The sequence below is a fragment of the Macaca mulatta genome, chromosome 19 (genome assembly GCF_049350105.2).
Source record: "Macaca mulatta isolate MMU2019108-1 chromosome 19, T2T-MMU8v2.0, whole genome shotgun sequence".
Classification (NCBI taxonomy): domain Eukaryota; kingdom Metazoa; phylum Chordata; class Mammalia; order Primates; family Cercopithecidae; genus Macaca; species Macaca mulatta.
The window spans coordinates 70,400,874-70,417,711 of NC_133424.1; the positions used below are offsets into that span (position 1 = coordinate 70,400,874).

Below are 16,838 nucleotides of genomic sequence, written 5' to 3' on the forward strand. Positions count from 1 at the left end.
GCCATTGTCCGGCGTTCGCCGAGTCGGGTGGTCCCCTTTGGCTGGAGTGCCTCTCTGGTCTGGGGATCACCTCAGGCGCTGTCCTTCACTGGGCGATCCATCATGGACCCTGAGGACGAAGGGGCAGCGGGGGTGATGTCTGTGGGGCCGCCGGCGACCCGGCTTCAGGTAACAATAACAACAATAACGACGGCCGCGGGCTCTGGGCAAGCGTCTGCCGCTGAGACTGACCCTTTCACCTCGCGGCGCGATGAGGGCGGCACCGCTGTTAAGCCCTTGACACGTGGGGAAACTGAGGCGCGGGTCGGGGCGTGGTGACCAGCCTGGCGGGTCAGAGGGGGGACCGGGGTTCCAACCAGGCGCCAGGCCCCCGAATGCGCATGCTCCACGCGGCCGTGTCCTCCCCAGGGCTGGGGTCGGTCATTCCCGAGAGAATCCGGCAGGCCCAGCTCCCGCGTTCGGCTCCGCCCCTCGACACCCTTACCCGTTCCAGGAAGGTCTGTCCTCGTGTTGACGGATAACAGTAACTGTAGCGTTGGCCGGGTGCCCAGGTGGCACGAATCATCGAATAGAGATGCTTTAACGCGTGGAGTCAGCCGACACCCACCGGGACCCCAGCACCGCGGAGCCCCTGCCCTGGGGCTTGGGCAAGACCTCTTGGGGGCAACGATGGGTCACCACGCACTGAGTTTGATGAGAGTGACTACCAGGGTCGTCCCCTGCGAGACTGTGGGAGAGCTGCAGTGCAGGGCGGCCAGTGCTTGCAGGGCCATCTGGCCAGGAGAGCTCCACTTTCTAGACAAAGTGGCTGCTGCCTGTGTTCTCCATAAAGTGCTGCCTCGCCTGGCAGGAAACAACAATAATTATACTTCCTCAAGCTCTGCAACTTTGAAATTATGTACTTTTTTTTTTTTTTTTTTTTTTTTGTCGTTGGTTTGTTCATGGGGATTTGCATTATTTCAGATTTGGTACACAAAGTGAGACTTGATAATCTTAGGTTGCAGGTTTTCAGATGTGTGTTACTTCAAATTTGCATGAAATGCTACCACATTTTAGTTTGTTCTTGCTGTGGATGGGGGACACGGAATGAGCAGTAAGAAAGGCTTGAGAGAAAGTGTATTAGTCACCTGTTGCTGTGTAACTCAAAACTTTGTGACCTGGAACAACAATAAAGATCTCACAGGTTCCGACAATTAGGAGTACTGGAATGACCTAGCTGGTGGTTCTGGTCCAGGCCCATGAAATTACAGTGAAGATGTCAGCATAGCTGTGGTCACCTGAGACTTAATTGAGGCTGGAGGATCCACCTCCAAGATGGCTCACTCACATGTCTGTTGATGGGAGACCTCAGTCGTTCTCCATGTAGGCCTCTCTTTGGAACTGCTGGGGATCCTTTCTTTTTTTTTTTTTTTTTTTTTTTTTGAGACGGAGTCTCGCTCTGTAGCCCAGGCTGGAGTGCAGTGGCCGGATCTCAGCTCACTGCAAGCTCCGCCTCCCGGGTTCACGCCATTCTCCGGCCTCAGCCTCCCGAGTAGCTGGGACTACAGGCGCTGCCACCTCGCCCGGCTATTTTTTGTATTTCTTAGTAGAGACGGGGTTTCACCGTGTTAGCCAGGATGGTCTCGATCTCCTGACCTCGTGATCCGCCCATCTCGGCCTCCCAAAGTGCTGGGATTACAGGCTTGAGCCACCGCGCCCGGCCTGGGGATCCTTTCAACATGGCATCTGGCTTCCCACAGAACAAGCGATCCAGGAGAGGGCAAGGTAGAAACTGTAACACCTTCCATGACCTGAATTCAGAATTCACACTCCTGTCACTTCCACAGTGTCTTACTGGTTACAAAGTCAACCTTGTTCAGTGTTGGAGGGGACCACACCAGGGCTGGAGGTCATTGGCAGAGGTGGTGGGGGAGCATCTTGGAGATTGTCCATCACAGGAGACAAGGACCAGAATGGAGAGCTCCAAGGTCCAGTGTTTTATCTGGTTATCTGTATCTGCTGTAACAATTCACTAGAAATTTTGTGGCTCAGAACAACATTTGTCCTTATGGTTCTGGAGGTCAGAAGTCTGAAATTGGTTTTCTGGGCTGGAATCAAAGTATGAGCAGAGTTACCCTCCCTACCAAGGCTCTGTGAGAGCTACAGACCTTCTATTCCTTGCCTCATGGCCCTTTGCCCGTCTTCAAAGCCAGCAGTGTAGCATATTGCTTCAGTGATCATATTGCTTTATGTCTTCTATAGTCACAGCTCCCTCTGTCTACCTCTCAAAAAGACACTTGTGATTGCAATTAGGGCCCACCTGGATAATCCAGGATAATTTTTCTGTTTGAAAATCCTAATCACATCTGCACAGTTCCTTTTACCATATATAGTAATATTCACAGGTTCTAGGAACTAGGACCTGGATATCCTTGGAGGCCATTATATATCTCAGTCTACCATACTAGGCTGAGAGGAGCCATCCAGTATCCAGTGATGAGAAGGAGCCACTCACGTGTTTTAAGCAGGACTGGCATAGGGTTGAAAAAAACCCACTCATGCATTAGGGGCTGGTGGAAAGGGAGATACTGACAGCTCAACTGAGGCAGTGGGGAAAAGAGAGGAGTGGTTAGGGCCCAGTGGCCAGGTGTTGGCTGATACTGGGGTGGCCTGGGCAGCAGAAGAATGTGTAAAGGAGACACATCTGAGCACAGCCCCACCCCTTCAGGCTCCAGAAGTGCAAGACAAGAGGGATCTGATGTGGGGCAGAAAGAACATCATGAGACAGCAAGGAGTGGGCTTCTGCTAGAATTCCAAGAAGGAGGCCAAGAGGAGGCATGAAGGACTTGTATGATACTACGGAGAACTCTCATGGCTTGGACAGACCAGTACTCAGTGGACCTGGTGTCTAGGCTGTCACCAGTGACTCTTGCAGAATGGGTGATGATGGGAGGTGGGGGCAGGAGGCATGGGAAGCACGTATCAAAATTGGTGGACATTCTTGTTTGTTTGTTTTTTTTTTTGAGACGGAGTCTCGCTCTGTCGCCCAGGCTGGAGTGCAGTGGCGCGATCTCGGCTCACTGCAAGCTCCGCCTGCCGGGTTCCCGCCTTTCTCCCGCCTCAGCCTCCCGAGTAGCTGGGACTACAGGTGCCCGCTACCACGCCCGGCTAGTTTTTTGTATTTTTTTTAGTAGAGACGGGGTTTCACCATGTTAGCCAGGATAGTCTCGATCTCCTGACCTCGTGATCCGCCCGCCTCGGCCTCCCAAAGTGCTGGGATTACAGGCTTGAGCCACCGCGCCCGGCCAAATTGGTGGACATTCTGAGTGGAGGAAAGTGAAGACACAGAGACGGGAGCAGAGACCTCAGTTCCCAACCAAAGGCATCTTTCTGTATGTTTCCTGTCAGAGCCACCTGCTACCTGTGCTAACATTTCTTTCGTGTTTTTTAATCTATTCACGTTTTTCTTTTTTTTTTGAGACGGAGTCTCGCTCTGCCGCCCAGGCTGGAGTGCAGTGACTGGATCTCAGCTCACTGCAAGCTCCGCCTCCCGGGTTCACGCCATTCTCCTGCCTCAGCCTCCCGAGTAGCTGGGACTACAGGCGCCGCCACCTCGCCCGGCTAGTTTTTCGTATTTTTCAGTAGAGACAGGGTTTCACCGTGTTAGCCAGGATGGTCTCGATCTCCTGACCTCGCGATCCGCCCGTCTCGGCCTCCCAAAGTGCTGGGATTACAGGCTTGAGCCACCGCGCCCGGCCTCACGTTTTTCTTAAAAGGAAATGTCCTTTTAAAATTGAAGTATTTGAGGCCTGGTGCAGTGGCTCATGCCTGTAATCCCAGCACTTTGAGAGGCCGCAGCAGATGGATCACTTCAGGTTAGGAGTTCAAGACCAACCTGGCCAACATGGTGCAACCCCATCTCTACTAAAAGTACAAAAATTACCTGGGTTTGGTGGCACATGCCTGTAATCCCAGTTACTTGGGAAGCTGAGGTGGGAGAATCACGTGAACCTGGGAGATGGAGGTCGCAGTGAACCAAGATTGCACCTACTGCACTGCAGCCTGGTCAACAGAGTGAGGCCCTGTCTCAAAAAATAAAAAAATTGAAGTATTTGGTGTGTGTGGTTTTGTTTTGTTTTGTTTTTTAACCTAGCAGCAACACTGATGGTTTGTGGTTTTGATTTTTCATTTCCCTGATGACTAATGATGTTGACCATCTTTTCATGTACTTATTTGCCATTTGTGTATCTTCTTTTATATATTCTTCAAATAACTATACAGATTCTTTGCCTGTTTTAACTGGGTTTTCTTTTTATTACGGAGTTGTATGTGTTCATTACATACTCTAGATACAAGTCTCTTATCAGAAATGTGATTTCCAATTATTATCTCCCATTCTGTGAGTTGTCTTTTCACTTTCTTGCTAATGTCCTTTGAACTACAAAAGTTTTTGTTTTGATTACATTTTGTTGCTTATGCATTTTGTTCCATATCTGAGAATCCCTTGCCAAATCCAAGGTAACAAAGATTTATCTCTGTTTTCCTCTAAGAGTTTTATAGTTTTAGCTCTTACTTTTTATTTTATTTTATTTTTATTTATTTATTTATTTTTGAGACAGAGTCTCGCTGTGTCGCCCAGGCTGGAGTGCAATGGCACGATCTCGGCTCACTGCAACCTCTGCCTCCTGGGTTCAAGCAATTCTCCTGCCTCAGCCTCCTGAGTAGCTGGGACTACAGGTGCACGCTGCCACGCCCAGCTACTTTTTCATATTTTAGTAGAGATGGGGTTTCACCATGTTACCCAGGCTAGTCGCGAACTCCTGAGCTCCAGCAATCCGCCCGCCTTAGCCTACCAAAGTGCTGGGATTACAGGCGTGAGCCCCCGTGCCCAACCTCTTACATTTATGGCTTTGTTTTTATTTTATTTTATTTTATTTTATTTTATTTTATTTTATTTCTCTTTTTGTTTGTTTGGGACAGGATGTCACTCTGGTTGCTTAGGCTGGAGTGCAGTGGCATGATCTTGGCTGGCTGCAACCTCTACCTCCCAGACTCAAGCACTCCTCCTACATCAGCCTCCCAAGTAGCTGGGACTACAGGCAGCCTGGCTAATTTTTTTCTATTCTTTTTTTTTTTTTTTTTTTTTTTGTAGAGGCAGGGTTTTACCATGTTGCCCAGGCCGGTCTTGATCTCCTGGACTCAAGTGATCTGCCTGGCTCAGCCTCACAAAGTGCTGGGATTATAGTCATGAGCCGCTCTGCCCAGCCAGCCTGATTTGTTTTGAGTTAATTTTTATATATAGTATAAGGTAGAAGTCTGTGTTGGTTTGAATGTGTCCCCCAAATTTCATGTGTTGATAGTATTTGAAGGTGGTGACCTTTGGGAGAAATTTAGGATTAGAAAAGGTTATCAGGATGGGACTCCCTTGATGGGACTAGTGGCTTTAGAAGGAGAGAGAGACCTGAGCTGGCACAGTCTTACCCTCTCACCATGTGATGCCCTCCGCCATCTTATGACACAACAAGAAGGCCCTCACTAGATGCCAGTACCATGATATTAGACTTCCTAGCCTTCAGAACTGTAAGAAGTAAACTTTTTTTTTTTTTTTTTTGAGTCAGAGTCTCACTCAGTCGCCCAGACTGGTGTGCAGTGATGTGATCTTGGCTCACTGCACGCTCTACCTCCTGGGTTCACGCCATTCTCCTGCCTCAGCCTCCCATGTAGCTGGTACTACAGGCGCCCGCCACCACACCTGGCTAATTTTTTGTATTTTTAGTAGAAACAGGGTTTCATCGTATTAGCCAGGATGGTCTTGATTTCCTGACCTCGTGATCTGCCTGCCTTGGCCTCCCAAAGTGCTGGGATTACAGGCGTGAGCCACCACGCCCAGCCCAGAAATCAACTTCCTTTATCTAAGTTATTGAAAGAGAGAGAGAACAAAACTTTCTTTATAAATTACCTCGTCTTTAGGAGGAGAAGGTGGGAGGATCACTTGAGGTCATGAGTTCGAGACCAGCCTGGCCAACCAACACGGAGAAACCCTGTCTCTACTAAAAAGTACAAAAATTAGCTGGATTTGGTGGTATGTGCCTGTAGTCCCAGCTACTCAGGAGGCTGAGCCAGGAGAATGAACTGAATCCAGGAGGCAGAGGTTGCAGTGAGCCAAGATTGTGCCACTGCACTCCAGCCCGATTGACAGAGTAAGACTCCATCTCGAGGAAAAAAAAAAAACAAAAAAAAATAAATTATCCAGTCTGTGATAATTGGTTACAGCAACAGAAAATATGCTGAGACAGGGACTATCTTTACTCTTTTCCATGTGGCTATCCAGATGTCCCGTAGGAAGTGTTTGTAAACCACTTAATCATTATACAGCCCCCAAGGGGTGATGCTTTGTTGATATGGAAACTGGGAAGCAAAGATGCTTCTTGAGGACGAAGTGACTGAGCCAAGACTCTGATCCAGAAATATCTGGCTTTCAAGCATGGCTGCAGAAGGGCTTTGTTTATGGGACACATTTTAGGTAATGTTGCATCAACTTATAAAAGTCAGAATTCTTCACATAAAGGCCACGTGCAGCAGCTCACGCCTGTAATCCCAGCACTTTGGGAGGCTGAGGCAGATGGATCACTTGAGGCTAGGGGTTTGAGACCACCCTGGCCAACATGGTAAAACCTCATCTTTACTAAAAACACAAAAATTAGCTGGGCGTGGTGATGCGCTCCTGTAGTCCCAGCTATTAGGGAGGCTGGGGCAGGAGAATCACTTGAACCCGGGAGGCAGAGGTTGCAGTAAGCGGAGGTGTGGCACCACTGCACTCCAGCCTGCGTGACAGAGCGAGACTCTACCTCAAAAAGAAAAATAATTTTTCACATAAAAATCTGACCTAATTTTCAGCTTCTCTTTAGAGATGAGCAGTTCTGACAAAGGGGCCTGTATTTTCCCATACTCAGTCAGTTCTGAGTCCCGGCTGCTCCTTCAGACAAGGTCCATGCTGCCTCTCACCTCCAGTCCCACCACTCACAGGTGAGTGTGGGTTCTGAAACTGGCCCACTTCTGTCATGTGAGCCTGCTTTGCCCTGAAAGCAGGTGAATTTCTGACCCCAGCCTCATGTCCTTCTCTTTTCAGGAAGGATGGTGAACCTCCCTTTGGATGTTTTTTTTTTGAGGTGGAGTCTCGCTCTGTCGCCTCAGCTAGAGTGCAGTGGTGCAATCTTGGCTCACTGCAAGCTCTGCCTCCTGGACTCAAGTGATTCTCCTGCCTCACCTTCCCAAGTAGCCGGGATTACGCATGTGCCACCACGCCCAGCCAATTTCACTTTGTATCTAAGTGTTAGTGAGTGTATTAGTTAGCTGCTGTGTAACACACTATCCTAAAACAGTATCTGTTTTACTTAAAACCTGCAAATTGGTGGTTTAGGCCACATTCTGCTGGTACCCTCATCTGTCTTGACGATGTAGGTCAGCTCTGCTTGGCGTTGATTTGGTGTGTCCTCTCACATGTCCTCATTGTACAGCCCACACCTATGTGTAGTGGCCTAATAGGTGCCCAGTGAAACCTGACTCCCATCATTCATAACGTGCAGTCTCTCGTGACACGGGCCTGCCTGTTTTCTCCTTTTCCATTCTTCCTCTGCCAGAAAGCACTGATGGAGATAGTCCAGCTGATTGAGAATGTGTGTGATGTTTCAGGAACCAGTGACCTTCCGGGATGTGGCTGTGGACTTTACCCAGGAGGAATGGGGGCAGCTGGACCCTACCCAGAGGATCCTCTACCGTGACGTGATGCTGGAGACTTTTGGGCACCTGCTCTCCATAGGTAAGACCGGCTTCGCGAAGTGCGACAGCTGATTCTCCCCGGGTTATAAGTCCTGGGGCCTCTGGTGTGAGGACCTGACCTTGGGTCCTCACTCCCTGTGGGAAGTGCATGAAGAGGGAGGTCTGCCCTTTTCCATCACAATGCAGAGCTTCACCGACTTCGCCGTGTTGTGAGGCGCCCACATGTCCTCTCAGTCGGGAGTCTGGTCTGGAGCCCGGGCTTGTTTCTGTCCCGAGCAGCCCCTCGCCTCCTGTGTTTTTCCCCATTTCCAGGTCCTGAGCTTCCGAAGCCTGAAGTCATCTCCCAGCTGGAGCAAGGGACCGAGCTATGGGTGGCTGAGAGAGGAACCATCCAGGGCTGCCATCCAGGTGAGAACCCCCTCTGTGGGAGCAGCTAATGGGAGCAGCCCGGCAGGTCACTGGAGACGCACTTCATGGAAAGAGTGGTGGTTGGTGGTCCTGAAGACCACCCCATTCACTAGGAGTACACAGGACTCAGCATCAAGTCACGCTGACAGCTCTCAGTATAGTGAGACCAACAAAGGGGAAAGGCGCATGGGGATAAGTCAGAGGAAGCCAGGCATGAGCCTCCAGGGTCCCCTCACTGTGGAGTCACTCAGGATGTGCCAGGCTCCCCAGCACTCGGGTGTGACACCTCATGAGACATGAACTCTACCAGGGAATCTCGTCAGAGACTCAGTGCTAGGAGTTTTGACTGAGGCTGTCACATAGACACTCTCTGCCTAGCACAGACCAAGGTTCCAGGCTACCAGGAGAAAGCCAGTGTTTAGAATAAACCACATAGTGTGTGCACTCTCATCAGTTAGGGTGGTGGGAACCATCCCCAAATCCAAATTCTCAGTTGCAGCCAAGGGCTAACCTTGTGAACAGGCTTCTCCTAAGAATGCTGGTCTCAGGCCTGCCCTGTTAAATCTTTTCTGCACAGTGCTCCATAGCCTTCTCACCTGAGCTCCCCATCTTCTAAGCTCAGAGGTCATCACCTCTGCTCCAGTGCTGAGAATCCCACCCCTTCCTCCCTCTCAGCTTCATCTTCCTTTCTAGGTTCCAGGTCATTCCCTCTCTCACCATCCTTCTCAGCTTGTGCTTTCTGTGGGATCGTTTCTAATGTGTGAACCTGCTCTTCATCTTCTCTATTTCATTCTTGCATGTCCAGATTCTTTGTGTTTTGTGTTTTGTTTTGTTTTTAAGACAGGGTCTCCCTCTGTCACCTAGGCTGGAGTGCAGTGGCGTAATCATGGTTCACTGCAGCCTTGACCTCCGTAGTTCAAGTGATCTTCCCACCTCACCCTCCCGAGTAGCTGGGATTACAGGTGTGCACCACCATGTCCTGGTAATTTTTGTATTCTAAGTAGAGATGGGGTTTTACCATGTTGCCCAGGCTGGGCTCGAACTCCTGGGCTCAAGCAATCCACCTACTTGGGCCTCCCAAAGTGCTGGGACTACAGGCATGAGCCACCGCGCCTGGCCCATTTCAAGATTCTTAATCACAGCTACAATATTCCTTTTGCCACATAAGGTTCCAGGGATTGGGATGGGGACATCTTTGAGGGGCCATTATTCAGCATACCACATGATTAAAGAGAGTGTAAATTTTTAAATTATTTTTAAGGAAGAGAAGCCTAGTCAATAGAAGAAGACCCCGTCTCTACAAAAAAATTTTAAAGTTATCTGGCATGGTGGTGTGTGCCTGTAGACGTAACTACTTATGAGGCTGAGTGGGGAGGATCACTTAAGCCCAGGAGTTCAAGGCTACAGTGAGCTACGATGGCACCACTGCACTCCAGGCTGAGCAACAGAGCATTAAAAAAATAAAGGAAAAGAGGCCGGGCATGGTGGCTTACGCCTGTAATGCCAGAATTTTGGGAGGCCAAGGCAGGTGGTTCGCTTGAGTCCAAGAGTTCAAGACCAGCCTGGGCAACCTGGCAAAACCACATCTCTACAAAAAATGCGAAAAAATTAGCTGGGTGTGGTGTTGCATGCCTGTGGTCTCAGGTGTTCAGGAGGCTGAGCCCAGGAGGTAGAGGTTGCAGTGAGCTGAGATCATGCCGCTGCACTTCAGTCTGGGCAACAGAGCAAGACCTTGCCTCAAAAATAAAATAATGGTAAAGAATCCCTGTCCAGGCAGCTCCCACTCCCAGTGCACTCACAGGGGTTTGTGGGCTCAGGGATGGCTGAGCGATCTCAAGCCCCTCCTTGGCCCCTGTCACTCATCTGGCATCATTCCTTACTGGTTCCCTCTTGTGGTTGCTCAGCTTCCCCTGCTGCAGGTCACCTCCTGGCTGACTGCAGTCCCAGCTCTTCTCCCATTTCCTCTCTTCATCAGCTGCTCACCCTCTCTCCAGAGACTCCGTGGCTTCCCAAGTGCCAGGCTCAGTGAGTCGTTCTGGGCAGCCGGGAGTCAGGCTGGAGTTGGAGCCTGTCTCAATCTCAGCGCTCTTTGCTGTTCCTGGCCAGGCCAGTTCACCCCACTAGTGTTCTCAAGTCTGCCTCCTCCGGATGCTCTTCCGCACTCTCCCAGCAGGCAGCGTTAGTCTTGGCCAGGGTCACAGTGTTGTGTTCAGTCTCCGTGTTTCGTCCATGTTGTCTCTCAGCCAGTCTCCTGGCTCACGAGCCTGTGCCGTGGATATTCCTGAGGACCTGCCATGTGCTGCTGTTTGTGCTGTGGATGCAGCAAAGAATGACAGGAAAGGCTGAGCCCTCACTCAGCATCTGGGAGATGGAAGTCTGAGAGATGGATGCCAGTGCCAGGCCGTGATGAGGCTGTAAAGGAAAAGGCACCTGGGGAGGGCGAGGTGGGGCACTCATGCCCCAGGACTGGCAGGGAGGCCGCTCTGAGAAAGTGACTCAAGCTGGGGCACAGGGAGCAAGGTGGGCAGATGTCTGGGGATGAGGGTTCTTGGCAGAGGGAGCAGCAGGTGCCAAGGGCCCCAGGAGGGAGTATGGGGGATGCATTGGAGGGATGTGAGGAACCATGTGGAGCAGAGTGGGCTTGGGGCAAGAGTCAGGAGGTAAGGCCAGCCAGGGCATGGTGGAGAAGGGCACAGGGTCATATCCACCCTCAGAAGTGACTGCAGAGTGAATAGAGGAGTGACCAGGACTGGCTTGCAGTGGGGAAGAGGGTGGGTCTGTTTGGTTTTGCATAATAGCTTTATCGAGATACAATTCACATACCGTAAGTTCACCTATTAAAGTGTACCATTCAGTGGTTTTGAGTATATTCTCAGATTGTGTGCATCTATACTATCTAATTCCAGAACATGTCATCACCATCTTAGCTTGGGGTACCATGACAAAATACCACTGCCTGGGTGTCCTATACAGCAGACATTTATTTCTCACAGTTCCGTAGGCTGGAATTCTAAGAGCACAGTGCCAGCTGATTCAGGCCCTAGTAAGGGCCCCTTCCTCGATTGCAGAAGGCCGCCTTCTCTCTGTGCCCTCATATGGCAGAGAGAGGAAGCAAGCCCTGTGGTATTTCTTCTTATAAGGTCACTAATCTCATTCTTAAAGGCCCCACCCTCATGACCTAATCACCCCCCAAAGGCCTCATCTCCAAATACCCTCACATTGGGGATTAGGGTTTCAACACAGGAATTTTGCTATTGACATTCAGTCCATAGCAGTCACCCAAAAGTCACCCATTAGAAGTCACTCTCTGTCTTTCCCATCCCCTGCCAACCAGTAACCTACCTTCTGTCTCTGCGGATTTTCCTGTTCTAGACATTCCATATGAATGGAATCTTCTAATTCGTGACCTTTGTATCTGGCTTCTTTCACTCAGCATAATGTTTTCCAGCTTATCCACGTTGTAGCATATGTCACTACTTTGTTCTTTTTTGTGGCTGAATAATGTCCCATTGTGTGGATAGACCATGTTTTGCTTATCCATTTGTTGAGGGGCATTTGGGTTGTTTCCATTTTTGCCTGTTAATTAACAGTGCTGCTGTGAACATAGTGTATAAATTTTTGTGTGAAGTGACTTATATTTTAGAAGAAACCTCTGGGTGCTCTGTAGAGAGTCAATTTTTTTTTTTTTTTTTTTTTTTTTTTTGAGACAGAGTCTCGCTTGGTCGCCCAGGCGGGAGTGCAGTGGTGTGGTCTTGGCTCACTGCAAACTTCGCCTCCTGGGTTCAAGCGATTCTCGTGCCTTAGGTTCCTGAGTGGCTGGGACTACAGGTGTGCACCACCATGCCCAAATAATTTTTGTATTTTTAGTAGAGACAGGGTTGGCCAGGCTGGTTTTGAACTCCTGACCTCAAGTGATCCTCCCGCCTCAGCCTCCCAAAGTGCTAGGATTACAGGCATGAGCCACCGGACCTAGCCAGAGAGTGATATTTGGGGGCCAGAGGTGACTGAGCAGGAAGCCTGGCACCTGGCCAGCTTCAGCTGCTCCAGCATCTCTCCTGTTGTCGAGCTCTCGTTCATTCATTCCCTTGAAACGTTCCTTCAGCATTCACTGAGACAGATATTTTTGAGCTTCTACTACTCGTCATTTCTAGGCACTGGCTGTGAACATTCTAGTGTGGTGAGGTGGACCCGGAATGAATGAACACATGACGTGTATCTTGGTCAGGACGAGAGCAGATGAGAGGGCTTGAGAGGGCTTGGGGAAAGCAGGGGAGCCTGGCTTATAACAGAGTCCCTGTCCTAATCCCCCGAACTGGTTATCTCGGATACTGGGTGAGCAAGAGGGTCAGAATCAGAAAAGGAGATGTGACAACAGAAGCAGAGGTGAGTGAGAGAGATCTGAAGATGCTGTACTCGGCTCCAGAGGTGACGGAAAGGGCCAGGAATGCAGACGGCCTCTAGGAATGGGAAGATGCAAGGATTTTCCCCAGAACCTCCCGTGGAGAAACCAGCCCTGCCAACACCTTGATTGTAGGACTTCTGCATCCCAGAACTATGAGATAATAAGTGTGTTTTAAGTTACAGCAGCGAACAGGGAACTCATACCTTCACTTCATTGCCAGTGCATGACCCACAGCAGGTGCCCAATAAATGTTTGTTGAATGAGCAAAGCCGTATTTGATGTTAAAATAAGAAGAGAATCGGGGACTTGCCAGGGCAGCTGGTTAGGACCCCAGTTCAATATCAGGCCTACGGTGTTGGAGGCCTGTCCCCCTTCCTTTGTTTTCTCCCAACAGCTCAGAGATCTCTGGGTTTTCTTTCAGGCTGGGAGCCTCCATCTGAAAGCCAAGCATCACGCAAGGAAGAGGGCCTTCCTGAAGAGGAGCCATCCCGTGTCACAGGAAGGGAAGGATTCCCGACAGGTGCTCCTTATCCCACCACGTTAGGGAAAGACGGGGAGTGTCAGAGCCAGGGTCTGGCACTCAAGGAGCAGAGTAACTTGAAGCAGTTGGAATTTGGCCTCAAGGAAGCACCAGTTCAAGATCAAGGCTACAAAACTCTCAGACTCGGGGAAAACTGCATCCTGAGTTCAAGCCCACATCCATTCCCAGAGATCTCTAGAGGAGAGTATTTCTATACTGACGACTCACAGGTTACAGACTCAGAACACAACTCCAGCTTAGTCAATCAGCAGACAGGCTCCCCAGGAAAACAGCCCGGTGAAAACAGTGACTGTCACAGAGCTTCCAGTCAGGCCATTCCAGTTACGGAGCTCACAAAAAACCAGGCGCAGGACAAACCCTACAAATGTACCGACTGTGGGAAGTCGTTTAACCATAACGCACACCTCACTGTGCACAAGAGGATTCATACGGGAGAAAGACCTTATATGTGCAAGGAGTGCGGGAAAGCCTTCAGCCAGAACTCCTCCCTCGTTCAGCACGAGCGTATCCACACTGGAGACAAGCCCTACAAGTGCGCCGAATGTGGGAAGTCTTTCTGCCATAGTACACACCTTACCGTCCACCGGAGGATTCACACTGGGGAGAAGCCCTATGAGTGTCAGGACTGTGGGCGGGCCTTCAACCAGAACTCCTCCCTGGGTCGGCACAAGAGAACACACACTGGGGAGAAGCCGTACACCTGCAGCGTGTGCGGGAAATCCTTCTCTCGGACCACTTGCCTTTTCCTGCACCTGAGAACTCACACCGAGGAGAGGCCCTACGAGTGTAACCACTGCGGGAAGGGCTTCAGGCACAGCTCTTCCCTGGCCCAGCACCAGCGGAAGCACGCAGGGGAGAAGCCTTTTGAGTGCCGCCAGAGGCTGATCTTTGAGCAGACGCCAGCTCTCACGAAGCATGAATGGACAGAAGCCCTGGGCTGTGACCCACCTTTGAGTCAAGATGAGAGGACTCACCAGAGCGACAGGCCCTTCAAATGTAATCAGTGTGGGAAGTGTTTCATTCAGAGCTCTCACCTCATCCGGCACCAGATAACTCACACCAGAGAGGAGCAGCCTCATGGGCGAAACCGGCGGCGTGAACAGTCCTCGAGCAGGAACTCACGCCTAGTTCAGCATGAACACTCGAACTCCAGAAAGAGCTCTGCAGGCGGAGCAAAGGCAGGGCAGCCGGAAAGCAGAGCCCTGGCTTTGTTCGACATCCAAAAAATCATGCAAGAGAAAAACCCCGTGCACGTTATTGGAGTGGAAGAGCCTGCTGTGGGCGCTTCCATGTTATTTGACATCAGAGAATCCACATAGGAGAGAAACTTTGCTGATGACTTTTAACCACAGGTACAAAAATGTGGTAAGTCCACATAGCGTACTCATGAAAAGAGGGGCTGGGGGTAGAAATGTCATTGGTGACTTCTGACTTTCTGAGGAAATGACACTTCCCAAGCACCCAAGGTTGGTTGGTCCAAATCTGTCAAACTCAGTGCCCTCTTTGGCGACATCTTTTGTGACATTCCTTCCATTACAGCACAGTGAGTTCACAGGTAATATAACCTACCCACCTGTGTAATGTCAAGAAATCAGTATGCAACCCCATTTTGTAAAGGATCATTAAAACGAAAGTAATTTATGGTAGAGTAAATTGTAGAGTAACGTGTACTGACTTGGTGCACTATTTCTCCTTGTCACTGTGGGCCCAATTTTGCCAGGAGACCTAGGACAATAGCCTGTTGCTTGTGGACTGGTAGAGGGTATGATGTTGACCATGGCAATACTGTGAGGGGCCTTTCCACGTGGAACGTGACCTTCCAAAGTAGTAACCAACTCCTGGAAACGTTTTTAACAACACAATGTGCTATTATTGCATTTCTGGGAAATTCTGGGTAAATTCCAGACATGCAGCAATTAGCTTGTGCTTATGTGTGAAGTCAAGTTAGGTTCTCAGTTCATACCCTGAAAACTGCTTATTCCACATCTGTTGATGTGGTCCACTGGGGGCAGTTCTGTTCCTCACCATCTTTGCAGCATGCATGGCTCCTGCCCACATTTCAGCCACACCCCCAACCCACTTACATGACTAGCCCCCATGAAATTTCACAGCATTCCCTGCAGGGGAGTGTCACAGCTCCTCTTGAAAAACATCTGGTGTTGCTCTGAGCCAGAGGTTCTTTTTTTTTGTTTTTTTCTTTGAGATGGAGTCTTGCTCTGTCACCCAGGCTGGAGTGCAGTGGCGCAATCTTGACTCACCACAACCTCCGCCTCCCAGGTTAAAGCAATTCTCCCGCCTTAGTCCCCTGAGTAGCTGGGATTACAGGCATCCGCCACCATAGCCAGCTAATTTTTGTATTTTTAGTAGAGATGGGGTTTCACCATGTTGGCCAGGCTGGTCTCAAACTCCTGACCTCATGATCCGCCCACCTCGGCCTCCCAAAGTGCTGGGATTACAGGCATGAGCTACCACGCCCAGCTGAGCCAGAGGTTCTTAACTGGTGGTGCTCTTGCCTCCAGGGCACATTTGGTGACATCTAGAGACATTTTTGGTTGCTGTGCCTGGAGGAAGGGTGCCACTGTCATGTAGTGGGTAGAAGCCAGGGATGCTGCTCAACATCCTATTGTGCCCGGGACGGCTCCTCAACAAAGGATTCTCTAGCTCCAAATGTCAGTAGTGCCAAGGTAGAGAAGCCACCTGGGTATAAACCCAGCCCAGAAATGCAGCTGACATTTTTAAAACTTCAAGCTGGGTGTGGTGGCTCACGCTTGTAATCCCAGCACTCTGGGAGGCTGAGGAGGGCAGATCACTTGAGGTCAGGAGTTTGAGACTAGCTTGGACCCGTGGTGAAACCCTATCTCTACTAAAAATACAAAGGTTAGCCAAGTGTGGTGGCGCGTGCCTGTAATTCTAGCTACCTGGGGGAGGCTGAGGCACAAGACTCGCTTGAACCCAGGAGGCAGAGGTTTCAGTGAGCCGAGATCGCACCACTGCACTCCAGCCTGGGTGACAGAGCAAGACTCTGTCTCAAAAAAAAACCAAAAAACTTCAAATTGATTGATCAGGGCTGGACTAGAAATCATATAAGCTTGATTTTAACAAATGGTGTCATTAGCTAGTTTATACATGATGTATTTTTAGTACATCCTTTACTGTTTTGCAGCATTCATAACTGATGTGAAATAAGGAAGATAATCCATTATTGTTATTATTAGTATTTTTTTTTTTGAGACAGGGTCTCACTCTTTTGCCCAGGCTGGAGTCAGTGGTATAATCACTGGTCACTTGCAACCTTGACCTCCTGGGCTCAAGTGATCCTCCCACCCCAGCCTCCCAAGTAGCTGAGACCACAGGCATGCGCCACCATTCCTAATTTTTTTTTTTATTTTTTGCAGAGACAGGGTCTCACTGTGTTGCCGAGGTTGGTCTCGAACCTTAGCGTCCCAAAGTGTTGGGATTATAGGCATGAGCCACTGTGCCCAGCCACTTATTTTTCTGAATAACCTTTAAGGATTTATTGTGGACATTTTCAAACATGAGTAGTATGTTTTTGCTGGTACACCCACCTACCTCCCCCACACTCTCCTGCCCTGGATATATATATAACGATGTTCCTCCACTGGGACAAAACCATTTCACAATCATACTAAGCTGTCATTTTGCATTTTTGCTGTGCCCTGATAGTGTGAAAGCCATGGCGGGTAAAACTGCCGAGCCTGAGTTCAAAGC

General features: G+C 49.8%; 1 protein-coding gene and 1 long non-coding RNA gene across 6 annotated transcripts in view; one reads left to right on the top strand and one right to left on the bottom strand.

Moving 5' to 3' along the window:
• ZNF8 (zinc finger protein 8) overlaps positions 1–16,838 on the top strand; it is a 25,334-nt gene continuing 8,496 nt past the window's right edge. For 2 of the 5 annotated variants that reach the window (XM_077980192.1, XM_015125030.3), the window contains exons 1-4: positions 1–168; positions 7,672–7,798; positions 8,071–8,166; positions 12,990–14,474. In XM_077980192.1, coding sequence (XP_077836318.1) covers positions 103–168; positions 7,672–7,798; positions 8,071–8,166; positions 12,990–14,428 — 1,728 coding nt within the window. In that variant the 5' untranslated portion in view covers positions 1–102 and the 3' untranslated portion in view covers positions 14,429–14,474. Of the gene's footprint in view, positions 169–5,562; positions 5,707–7,255; positions 7,799–8,070; positions 8,167–12,989; positions 14,763–16,838 lie in introns of those variants that run through there. The other 3 variants (XM_015125029.3, XM_077980193.1, XM_077980194.1) reach the window with 3 other exon arrangements.
• LOC144337146 (uncharacterized) lies at positions 1,424–3,357 on the bottom strand. Its single transcript, XR_013409819.1, has 2 exons — positions 1,692–3,357; positions 1,424–1,557 (listed from the first exon to the last, which is right to left on the bottom strand). It is a non-coding gene; the product is annotated as an uncharacterized LOC144337146 (long non-coding RNA).